Source organism: Melanotaenia boesemani, chromosome 7, assembly GCF_017639745.1.
Source record: "Melanotaenia boesemani isolate fMelBoe1 chromosome 7, fMelBoe1.pri, whole genome shotgun sequence".
Classification (NCBI taxonomy): Eukaryota; Metazoa; Chordata; class Actinopteri; order Atheriniformes; family Melanotaeniidae; genus Melanotaenia; species Melanotaenia boesemani.
In genome coordinates this window covers 19,874,040-19,886,407 of record NC_055688.1, presented here as the reverse complement: position 1 = coordinate 19,886,407, position 12,368 = coordinate 19,874,040, and the positions used below count along the sequence as shown (strand labels likewise).

The 12,368-nt window shown below is 39.4% G+C and overlaps 1 protein-coding gene across 1 annotated transcript in view; it reads right to left on the bottom strand.

Annotated features, from left to right (window-relative positions):
• tnmd (tenomodulin) overlaps positions 1 to 12,368 on the bottom strand; it is a 70,717-nt gene that overhangs the window by 16,870 nt on the left and 41,479 nt on the right. The window contains exons 3-4 of the mRNA XM_041990239.1: positions 10,543 to 10,683; positions 1,574 to 1,681 (exon numbers count right to left, since the gene is read on the bottom strand). Of these exons, the coding sequence (XP_041846173.1) occupies positions 1,574 to 1,681; positions 10,543 to 10,683 (249 nt within the window). The remainder of the gene's footprint in view (positions 1 to 1,573; positions 1,682 to 10,542; positions 10,684 to 12,368) is intronic.

The following is a 12,368-nucleotide window of genomic DNA, read 5'->3' as shown; positions in this document are numbered from 1 at the left end:
AAAATGCTGTATAGCTTTCTAACCACCAGGCTAGACTGTCACTGTTTTCCCGATCAAAACCACAGAGTGAAATTTATCTTAATAGGGAAATGCAAGTCTGTCTTGAATTAGTCTGGATTAAATAAGCTGAGCTGCGGAACAACCTAATTAGGAGCTGGGATATGAGTCTAACTTTTTCAGGTAAGTCTTTCTTTCTTAAGCGACTTTCATGGAATACTCCTCTGGATTGTATACATCATGGCCAGGCTTTCAAGATTACTTCTGCGGACTTGTTCACCAGCACAAGTTACCATGGTAACTCAGCTGGGACTCGTTTAAGCCATAATGATGACGTCTGATAAGCTTAATGTACCACAGCTATTTTTTGGTATTAGACCAAGCTGACATCTGCATGGCAAAAATGTACATTTAAATACAAGCAAGGCAGTTATTTTGTTTAAAAAAATTATAGCCAATTAGTTATTAAAGTAATGATGACCCCCTCTAGGCTATTATGCTATGTCTTGGCAGCCTGTTCGTGGATATTTATTAAATATCAAAACAAGTTTGTAAAAGTGAATCCCTTGATGTAAAAACACAACTTCAAAACACCTTTTAAATAATATTTATTAAATACGAAGGCCTCCATCAAAACTAGTATGAGCCCCATTCATATTCTGGCCTTACATGATTCACTTTGGGGCTGCGAATAGAGCCAATTAAGCTTCACAGAGCACAAAAGACAGAGATGGCATGGACATATGGTGCTGCCTAGGCAATTAGAAACTCTAAACGTGGATCAGACATTTTGAAAAATAACAAAATAAACCAAACAGTGTTTGGTTTATTTTTTGGGTGAAACACCTTGTGTTCTTAAAGTTAAAACTCAGGCTGGGCTGACAATTGACAATTGACTTTTTCTGTTTGTAAAATGAGTCAGTAAGTGGGGAGAGTCAGAGAGACAGTCACTTCTTCTCAGCTCCAATGTGAAATGGAAATGAGAGCAGTCTAGCAGTTAAGATGTTTGAGAGAAGGATTTTTCTCTTTGAAACATGAATTGTACTGTGACACTAGAAAAAATGGGAATTTTGATTGAATTTTTTCCATTTCTTGTTCTGAAGTTTAAATTCAACTATAAGAACCAAAAGAAGTAAAATAAATCACCTTAAACTTGCGGAGGGCACCTCGTGAATTTTACAAAGAAAACAACTCTTAAAAATACCATTTTAATGGTTTACCTCTCACTCAGTACGCTCTTGCACCCTTCCCCCTTTAGGCTATTTGGGTAAAGCCTTTGGAAGAGATGATTAAAAATTAATATTGGCTCAAGATTGACAGCAAACCCCATTTGATGTGAGCCACAAAGAGGCTACAGGGCTTGTGGTTAGCTTTCTGGCAGTTTCACAGGCACCACAAACCCTAGTTTATTCCTCAGTGAGAGCGGTGGGGAGATAGGATGAAATGGACAGGCTGAGGATTTGTGTGTTGCTCACAGAGCTCTACTCTGGTTATCTCCTGACAATATGCATGACAGCCTGTGCAGGACTACAGAGAGCCCAACGTACATATAGCAGAGTGTGGAGGCATACTGTACCAGCAATCCTCTGTCCTCAGTTTGCACCTCTGCCAGTGTGGGTAGCTTCTTCGTTTGGGTCCTGATGTAGCACCTCTGATGTTCGGCAAACCGTATCCCAGTGATCCCCTGTTAAAAAAGAAAAAGAAATGAAGGGAAACTCAGAAATTCAGATATATGTATCATTCATTAGATGCCTGTGATGTGGTTATCCCATAAGAACTTGGACGTTCGTTTTAAAACGCTCAGCTTTTTGCTGATAATCAAAGCTGTTAAAAAAGTTAAAACCTAATGAGTGAGAAAGGGTGTGTTTTGATCTTTTTTTTCCCTTTTATCATGCTATAAAATTGATGGCAGCTTGGCCCTTGCAACACTGCTCTTGCTTTAAAGCTGAATGAAGTGAAAAGGTGGGGGTGTTCCACTGTGACTGTATAATGCTTCATGGCAGGGTATATGGCACAGGAGAGCCAAGTGACATTGTCAAGAATGAAGTGTTTTCTACAGAGAGTGCCCCCATTGAATTAGCCAGTCATAGGTCCCTGTCACTCTCTTAATCTGTGCAGTCAAGTGTGGAGATGCTCTCTTCAGCTCCACTGATGATCCTCCAGCATCTGGACTGTATCTCCATTCAGTCTGACACACAGAGCCTCAACAGGCAAGAAAGATCTGTTAATTCTCTTGCTGCTATTCTGTGTTAATCTAAGATATTCAGCCAGAATAAGTTTGAAAGACTTTCACTGGAACAGACTGTATCCAGTTAATTTTCTGCAGAGCTCATTGAGCTACTGTATAAAACAGACGACTGGATCTACATCTGATACTGCTGCTTTAAAAGTGTATCAAGTGAAATTTGTATGAGCCACAGCATGAAAATGGACTTCATTCAATCAATATTTAATTACAGTAACACAGTGATTGTTATGACATCTCCTGTGGATCAGCTAACGTGACCATGTGGGTGTGATTTCCACATTTTCCGTGACACTGTCACTCTAGGAACCAGATACCAGCTGCACAAGATAACGTACAAAGTGATGGCTGTCATAATCTGCCGCATGTAATTTCATCTGTGTGGAAAAAGGATGGGGTAATAATGGTCTCAAGCAAAAAAAGCATGATGTTTATGCCGGGCTTTATTGTGATGAGTCTTTGTTTAATTTGGGTAGGCATGTTGGTGAGCTGCAGCTGAAGAGAAGAGGGCAGTGCTGTGATGAGACACAATGATTACCGGGCTTGGTCAACCAGAAAATGAAGAAAGATGCATTAACATAAGGAAGAGAAATGGAAAAGCAATGTCATTTTAATAGATAATACTAAAATGTGCAAGCTGTGAGCCTCAGAGAGCATGTAACTGAATCTTTCAGTTCATTCAGAGCTACAGTTGTCAGCTGGTATTAAGCTGGTCCCTACCTTGATAGCACTGATAGACTGGTCTGTATTTAGTAGGTGTCACATAACTATTAGCATCATACTTTTTTTCTTTTATTTATATTTTTGCTATATGTTCACAGAAAAAATATCCATCTGCATCTGATTTTACATAGTTGTAACAATTTACATTAAATACAGCAAATGCATTGTATCAGTCATCACTGCATGAGTTTATTACCATCAATAAACTTGTTAATATATTTAAACAATAGTCCTACTTTTGATGTTATTGATAATCCTTCTCACACGATCTGGACATCACAGTCCATCACAGACATCCAAGCAGGGCATGGTGTTACCATGGGCTATTCTCTGCATCATCAGTGGTTTTCCTGCAGTCATGAATTAAAAACATGCTCCAAAGAAATTTTAGATGGATGAACGCTGGAGGCGAGTTTTGATGTTTCAGCTTCATTTGCTGTGGGGCGTGTAGTCAGTAGAGCGCATAGCAGCAGAAAAGAAAGGTTAGATCTTTTTTCTTCACAAATTCCCCTTTGACCAAAATATCCTCACAGCTAAAAGCAATGTTAAAGAAAGACAGGACTATAAACCTACAAACAGCATTTTATATGCTTTTGCATTTACTTTATTTGTAGATGTTCAGGCCATGATTTCCTGGTTTTACTATCTAGCTGATGGTAAACAGTTGTGAAAGTAAGGAAAGAAAATAGTTAAGTTAAGTTATAGTCTATATGTTTTATTTAAAACAAATAGGCCCTGCTCAACAGCTGTTTCTCATAGTATCTTTGTTGATTTATGGATGCTGGCTACTTCAAGCTTCAGGCCAGATGCCATTTGAAGGTAAGAAGCCAAAACTGATTACTGATAACTTCGCCAGAATACACAGTAAAATCTCCCAATACCTGTGCTGAGAAGCCGGAGGCAGCTAAGGGTCTGGGGGCTACCTCTGATCAAAAAGGCCAGGCGGTAAATGAAAGAAAACTTTATCCATTCTTATTTAACGTACCACTGCAGTGGTTATCTTCAAAGAAAGAAAAAAATTAATCCTCTGGTTTTATCTCACAACCCACTGATATACAAGTTAGGCCACCTGCAACTCTATAGCTGGCAGTAGATATAATTGAGTGTGTGAACGTGTTCTCCAGAATGTCTCTGTTATATTAGCCCTGTGACGGACATGTTGAGGCTTTCTGGCCTGGAGGTGAGTTGTGGACCTCCCTAAGGAAATTTATTTTATGTACATAATTTATGGTTTCAAAGTAACTCAAGTTGAAAAGGATCTGAAGTAAAAGTCAAGCCACATGGTCAGTATTACTGTTTAAAGGCATTTTCTAAGTCAGCTACCACTTATTGAACACCTAAATATGGATTGTGAGCTTCCCAGTCCATGTAACAAGCAAAAATAAATACTAATTTGGAAGCACATAAGTTTTACAGGATGCTGCTCCTTTCTGTTTTTTCTTTCCCACTCTAATATTGTATAAAATAACCATAATAAAATAATTCTGTTTTAAACTTTAAAAAAGGATGGTAAATGGCCTGTATTTTACATAGCACTTTTACCCAAAGTGCTTTACAATATACATCACATTCACCCATTCACCCATTCACACACTGATGGCGGAAGCTGCCTTGCAAGGCGCCCAACCACGACCCATCAGGAGCAACTTGGGGTTTGGTGTCTTGCTCAGTGACACCTTGACATGAGCTTGACAGGCCGTGGATTGAACGGGCAATCTTCAAGCTACAAGGCGACCACTCTACCCGTTGAGCCATCTTCAACTTTATGTCTTTTGCAGGTTATTTCATCTTCTGTTCACTATTCACAGTACCACAAATGTTACGCTGGATGCCCAAATGTCATTGCCTTTGTTTAATGTCACCCTGTGTAGTGAAAAAAACTTTTCAACTTCACCATGTAAAAGTATTTTTATGCAATAAGGGGTCAAACTGGGATCAGAGGTCAAACTTATAGTCCAAATTACTAGTAAAAGCACAAGATTGTTGCAGAGACCTGTAGCGAGATCCATGTGACGCATAATAGAATGTGTTGGTTCACAGCATAAGGTCTCCTCACTTAGGAGGATAGGATATTCATTCACAAACACAATGTTTTCAAGTCTTGTCAGTATCCCTAGTGTCTAGTTTTATGGCCTTGTAAGGAAAAGCTGTTTTCAGAAATATATTGTGCATTCCATGCTTGCTGTATCTACAATTCTCTCCACTCACACAATTCCTGCATGTTTCTTTTTTCTCCTTTCATCTCATCTGACACCTTACGTTTGTTCATGTGTCATGGCTTCAAAAATTCAATAACAAGTCTAAGAAAGATACCTACACACCATGTACAAATAAAGCAGTCATCCATGAAAAGTACCAAAAAAGAATTAAAGTTTGTGAAATTGTCAAAAACATTTTTTTTATTGATTAAGCTTCTACAGTGACACAGAATTTGTGTAAAATCACAGGATATTTAGCCAAGAAAAGTCTGTTTTCCACATTTATAAGGCAAAGGGAATTGCTATTTGTAGGTTGCAAGGTTTGGGTGGTTGAGTTGCATTTGATTCAAGCAGGAAACAGAGTTCATCTCCTGTTTGACCCTGTACTTAAAGCAATTTTAGTAAGAAGGATGTTTTATCTTGCTATGTGATTAGTTTTAGACAGTAAATAAATTGGTAGGATTGTTTTCTTGTAGCAAACTTAATTTGTTTTGTTATTCAAGTAATCAATAACTATTAATTGATTCAAATAGTCAATTACTTTTTAAAAATCAGTTAGTGTTGACACTGAAACAGAAACATATCTACACATGCACATGTTACTAAGGCTATGTCCACAGGGCACTGAAGCTGGTTCAGGTGTGAAAACGGTGGCGAAAACTAGGAGAAAGGCTTCAACATCCCCAAGAAACCGCTGTAGTACTGTGGGGGGCGCTATGATGATTAAAGAGTAACACTCCAGAGCTAGAACAAGACATAGTGCATGTGCAGACAATGACATATCTGATGCTCCCGTTGTTGTCTGGTACAGTAGCGCAATACTGCGTTGTAAAAGCAGTACATTTTGGTGCTAAAGCTGTACATAAGCCAGGACTGTCTGGAGCAGCACCACAACACAGTTGGTCATTGATGCCATTATTGTTGTTGTGTTTGGCGTGCGTTCATCACACTGACGTCATATCCTCTAGTGGTGCGGTTACGCTGTCCTCACAATACCACAGACGGTAGAGATCTCAATCCTAACCACCTTGGTACCTGGTTTCAGACATGATCAGTTTCATGGAGGCTAATCCCTGGTTTGGTGGGGATGAAAGGGTGGATTGCTAAAATACTTTTGCGGTTTTACTGCAATTCGGTGTCATGGGGACGATCCCTAAGGCAGCAAGTCCTGCACATCAATACACACACGAAGCTCACCCAGCAACTGAGCTGGCCATTTACAAAACAAAACAAGAACATCACAATAAAATGCATATTGTGCCTTGGTGATTATAAGTATCTATCAGCTGCAAAGAACTCCGCTTCAGATATGAAGCAGCACCTGCAGGCTGAGCACAGCTCTGTAACACAGGTGATGGTAAAGCCTCAACATCTAGCTTTCACCTAAGTTCAAACTGCCACTTTGAGAGAAATTAATAAACATGTTGTTGTATACGATGCTGCAATACGTACTGTACAGTCACCATATTTTCACAAGATCTTCAGTAAAATCCTACTCTCTTAATAGGCTTTATGCGTTGTTTATTAGAAAAGGATAGTCATAGATCTTTGTAAAAAAGATATTTCTTTTATCACTGTTATTGGCCTTCTTAGTTTCAGATTAAAAATGATAAGTTATGCAATGGAGAGTCATATTTACAAGGTTTCGAATGTGCACTAGAAATTGCAGAAAGGTGTTTATATTTGGCAACTCAAAAACACTCTTTAAATAGTTACTCTAAAAAGAATTTAGTTACTACTTTTAATAGTCAACGATCCTGTAACTTAATCCGCTAACATTACTTAAAAATAACATCATTCAAAAGTAGATATCTTACTTTGAAAGTTGTACTAGGTATCATAAAAAATAGTCTCGAGGGGACCATGTTTTAAATCTGCCCCCTCCTGTGGTTCAAAGGGAGGGCCCTTAAGCCCCTCCAGAACCACAGCCAGATCCCATGGGGGTACCAGCGATCTGGACACAGGAAGAAGCCAGCATGCACCCTTCATAAAATGGCAGACCAGCAGGTGCTGGCTCAGAGTTTGCTTTCCAAACCCCAAGGGGTTGGCTGCAATAGCCGGCAAGTATACTTTAACCATTGAAAAGGCTTTATTTTTGTTAATCAGATCCTGCATGAATGACAAAATCACCCCTGCCGGGCACTGAAAAAGAACGTGGCCGTGTCTATGACACCACTTCTCGAACACCCCCCACTTAGAGTCATACAGTGCTCTAGTGGAGGGAGCTCGAGCAGTCTGTATACTGGAAATCACCCGCTGTGGGAGTCCCACAGCTGACAGAATGAGCCACTCAGGGGCCAAGGCCACAGTGCCAGGCATTCTGGGTGTGGGTGGAAGACCGTCCCCCTCCCTTGCAGTAGTAAGTCCCTGCACAGTGGGAGCTGCCAGGGCTGAACGCACAGCAACGATATATTTCTGCCAGCCAGTGCATGGCAGGCCAAAGTGGAGCTATTAATATCAGTGCGTGGCTGTGCTCCCTCACTCTGGCCAGAGTGGGGGATATCAACACCAGGGGAGGAAATGCATAAAGAAGCCTGAGTGGTAAGGTGTGCGCTTGTGCATCTATACAGAGAATAAAACAGAGCACCCTGCATGTTTCCCCAAACAGATCCACCATGGACCGACTGTAATGGGCCCATATCTGTCCTACAATCTCTGGGTGCAGAGTCCATTCCCGGTATACTGGCGCGCCCCTGGACAACAGATCGGTGCCCGTATTCAGGACTCCCGGGATGGGTGTCGCCCTCAAGGAGAGGAGATGACCGCTGCCCCAGAGGATCAACCTGCATGCTAGCATGTGGAACTGACAGGAGCGCAATCCCCCTTGACGGTTGATATATGCCACTGTCGTTGTATTGTCCATCCTCACCAGGACAAGATGGCCCACAAGGGATGGGTGGTAAAGCTTCAGGGAGAGGAACACCACCGAAAGCTCCAGAAAATTTATGAGACCGCTTGAGACCCATACTCCATCAACCCCTCACAGATTGGTCCTCGTAGATCCCACCCCAGCCTGTCAGGTTTGCATCCATAGTGACCACCTTCCTTGACAAGACGGGGCCCAAAGGAAGCTCCTAAGGTCAGGACGCAGTGTCTCACCACATGTAGCAAAGAGCAGCACTCCTTGTGCACCATGACACACGGAGTCTAGCCTGCAAGAGGCCACCTAAAGCTGAAAATCCCTCATGTTGTGTGACGTCCAGGGTAGTGCTAACCAAACTGTGGAGGGATTAGGAAGCACTGTGGTCTGGAATGACCGACGGAACAAAAGAGTCCAAAGCTAGGTAGTGCCTGACGACTGATCCCAAAAGATCGGTCTGTGGACAGTTTAGCTAGCCAGCTGTGGACGCAAGATATGCCCCGAGAGGGAAGAGGTTTTTCAATGAGTTGGTGCTGTTTGCATGAGCTCTTTTAGGTAGATGGCACTACCTGATGCAGATGGACACGTTCACCAGCCAATCAGGATTGGTATAATGAGATTAATGCTTCTGTGGGCTGCAGAGAGGCTTGCATCCCATAGTTAGACATCAAGTGGAATATTATGAAAGAGAACTTGCGTTAATATGTGATAAAATAATTAACAGCATTAATTAATTAACTAACGCATTAATGCTATAACACGTTAACGTGCCCAGCCCTACTATTTATAAAACCTATACTAGCATTATCCACATTACCATTGTAACATGTCCTGCATTGAAAAACAATAAGCAAAGCTCCCAGTATCAGTGTGTGATGAGCCGGGGTGAGGACAGATTCAAAATACTGCAAGACTAATAATGTGCACAAAAAGAAAGGGCAAACATACGAGTGGACCATCATAAGATATATTACTACTCTGAGGGTTTGTAATCCTCACTACAACAAAGAAAACCTTTAGCCAAAATATTTCTAAGCTAACAATTACTTTTAAACATAGGCCTTAAAAACCAAATAAAATGTTTTTTGTTGCTTTATTCTTAATTAGATTCTTTTTGTTGTTGCGGCTTTCATGTAGTTCACACTCATTTTTTTCTTTATCTTTGAAACTTTAAACAGAAGCAAATGTCTTAACAATGTCAAGGTCAAATTTACATTTTTTCCCAGTCTTTCAGATTGACTGACTCAAGATCAAAGTTATAAAAAAAATATGTTTTTTTTCTTCTCAGAATGTCTCCTTTTAAAAGGAGTTCTGTTGTCCACAGACCAGGTGGCTTCATTCTCTTATTTTCTAGTTTCACACAGCCCTCAGGCTCATTGGAGATTGTTTAAAGAGATGCTTTGTTTTTTGTAGTTGCATAAGACATTCCCTAATTATACTAAAAATATTCATTCTAACAGAACACATTTTTACACTTAGTGTAATTTAACACAAATTTTGTCAGAATTTTTGTCACAATGAGTTTTGAATTACTCTGCTCAGTCGGTTGTTACTGCAGTTTTTCACGGTAGAGCACTGAATCAAACAAATCCAGGGATGTGCTTCACCAAAAGTACGTGGAAGACACAACAACAACAACCACATGTGTTCATGCATTTATGTGACACACACACTCACACTCACACATTTACTTGGCTGAGGAATGGAGTCATAGACAGATTTCTGAGGTTAAAGTTTTCCCATCTTGCACTGGTTTTCATCATTGATTCATTTTAGATTCACAACGACCATTGTAGCAAAAACAATGACCGCTCAGTCCAGATTTTTGTTTGGGATAAAGTGTATCCTGTAACATTCAGCCTTGCAACCCAACATTTCACAGTAAATAATGGTGTAAGAGTAAGAGCATTCATTACCCAGTCAAGCAGCACGCTCCCTTCTTCGAGGTGCAGCATGTGTAACCTCCTGCTCTTGAGCAGGATTTAGGAATGAAAGGTAAGTTAATGAGTTCTGCTGGAAACAAAATTGCAACTGAAAAAGGTGCAAGAAACAAATCGAAAAGGGTTCTTAATGGTGTTTGTCTCTGTACTGTGAAGACGTTGCTGTACAGAATTAGTGGAGAAGAGTAATTCTTTTCTATCTTTCTCTCTTCTCTTTTTTAGGAAGACTGATCATTTTCTCTGGGCTTTTGTGTTCACATAAATCTCCACTTGTTCTGCTGTTTTACTAGCACAAAGTTACTTCGTTAAAAATAGCATGATATGTGTGAACCCCTCAGTGAATATGATTCCCAGTACAGTTGAAAGGATTCAAAGGGTTTATCAAACTTTTTTGTGGTTAGAGAAAAGCCATAATGGTGAAATTATGACATCAAGCATGGATAAATTACGTAAATTGGTTCTCTGAAAAGATCAGGATGTGAACATCATAATCCTTTCCCTCCTGAGGACAAGACAGAACCTTTAAATATTTTTTTTTTATCAAAAGGAGAAATAGCCTACACGTCAATGTTTACTTACATTTTTGAAGTCGTGCACTTCAAGAACCTCGTGACTCCCGTTTCCCATTCTAAAGATCTCAACGCGGTTTTCTGGGTCAATCTCCATCACACTGTCTGTCTCCACACCGTCCACCACGGCTTTGTACTGATGACCATACACCTGCAATGACATAAGCAACCACATATGTCATGTACTGCATGGTCATTTTTCTGTAAATGAAAAGGGTATAAATCAATAAACAAATGAAAGAAAAAGACTAATTCCTAATTTTCTCAGCCCAGATCAAAGGCTAATTAAAAAAACTTGACAATTCTACTACTACTTTCAAAATCTCCAATTTTTCCTATCTGTTTAAACAAGTTTGCTTGTGTTAACAACTGTTTTCATCAATGTAAAACAGTTTTCTTCATGAGAGGATAGCATTCCAGATAAAAAATTTCAATGCTATTTCTCTTTGCCAAAGCCAGAAAAATCACTACAAGCATCAAAAACAGCAACAAAGCAATTGTCAGACAAATGGCAACAAGTCAGGGTGAACTAAACTTAACAGGTTGTTGAAACTCAGAGAAATATTTGCATTCTGCTTCTAAATGATTCAGTCAAAATGATCCATTAAAACAAGATTTTATCACAATGTCTGACTAATGACATTGAATGAAATACAAATGGAAAAAAAAACTAAATGTAAAAAGCAATAGTTTAAAATTCCTACTGTAGATGGATCATTTTGAAAAACTGGATTGATTATTATTATTTTTTTTTTTTTACGTGACGTTGCTTATATACACAAGTGTATCCACAAGTTAAGTGCTTATACACACAAGTTTTGTGTCGTAAGGTAAGTGTAGAAAGTTTCTTATAGTAAATGCAGCATGGACTCAGTTCACTTTTTGTCTACGTACATTTAACTTTTCACAATAACAAGGCTTTCTATTCTGCCAACCACTGGCTATTGGTACAGTGTGAACAAGGACTCCAGTCTTCAATTACACAGTTTTGCTTTGCAATTGCATGTGCAGTATGGCAGTGTTTTCAAACTTCTTCAATGATGGAGACTACCGATTTTTTTGGGTATCTTGTCAAATGCTATAGACATGTTTCCACTCTTCCAGAATTTGTCCAAAATAAACTGAGCCAAAACCCAAAGTGAAACATAATTGGGAGCCCCTTTGACCATAACACTTTAGATAAACCATGTCACACAGACATGTGAATTTTACTTTACATGGGTTATTTTAATCTCTATCAATCTGGCCCTATCGTATAACAAATTTTGTGCCCAGGATGTTGTTGTTGACAGCAGATTAAGTTTAGATTTTCCAAGCTGAACATATCTTTGACTCAGTTTCACAAAAGCGGTCACACATGGGACAACATGGAGATTTAGTCTACACAGCTAGCCTGCTAGATCACACTAACAGGATCAGTTATGCTGTACCTGATATGTCTTCTTCTTCTCATCTTAACCACCTAATCCTTACGTTTTATTTAATCTTCTATACTTTGTTTTTTTAATATTGATTATCTTAAATTCCCATATGGTTTTTACATTGCAATTCAACTTTTCAACTGCGGTAATCATTACTGTCATTAAAATAATGATCACAGTTAAATTGAATCATTAAAGTGATTGTTACTGCCCCAGTGACAGCTAACGTAGTTATGAAAACATGACAGCTCATATTTATGTCAAGTATATGCAGATAGGCTTGGCGGGTATCACTGTGGTTGTTGAGATGATTGATATTAGATAATAAACATGCAAAGTTGTTTTCAATGAGGTTAGTGATGAGATCAACATGAAGTCTCCAAACACACTTGTGTTCTCCATTCACAATAGCATG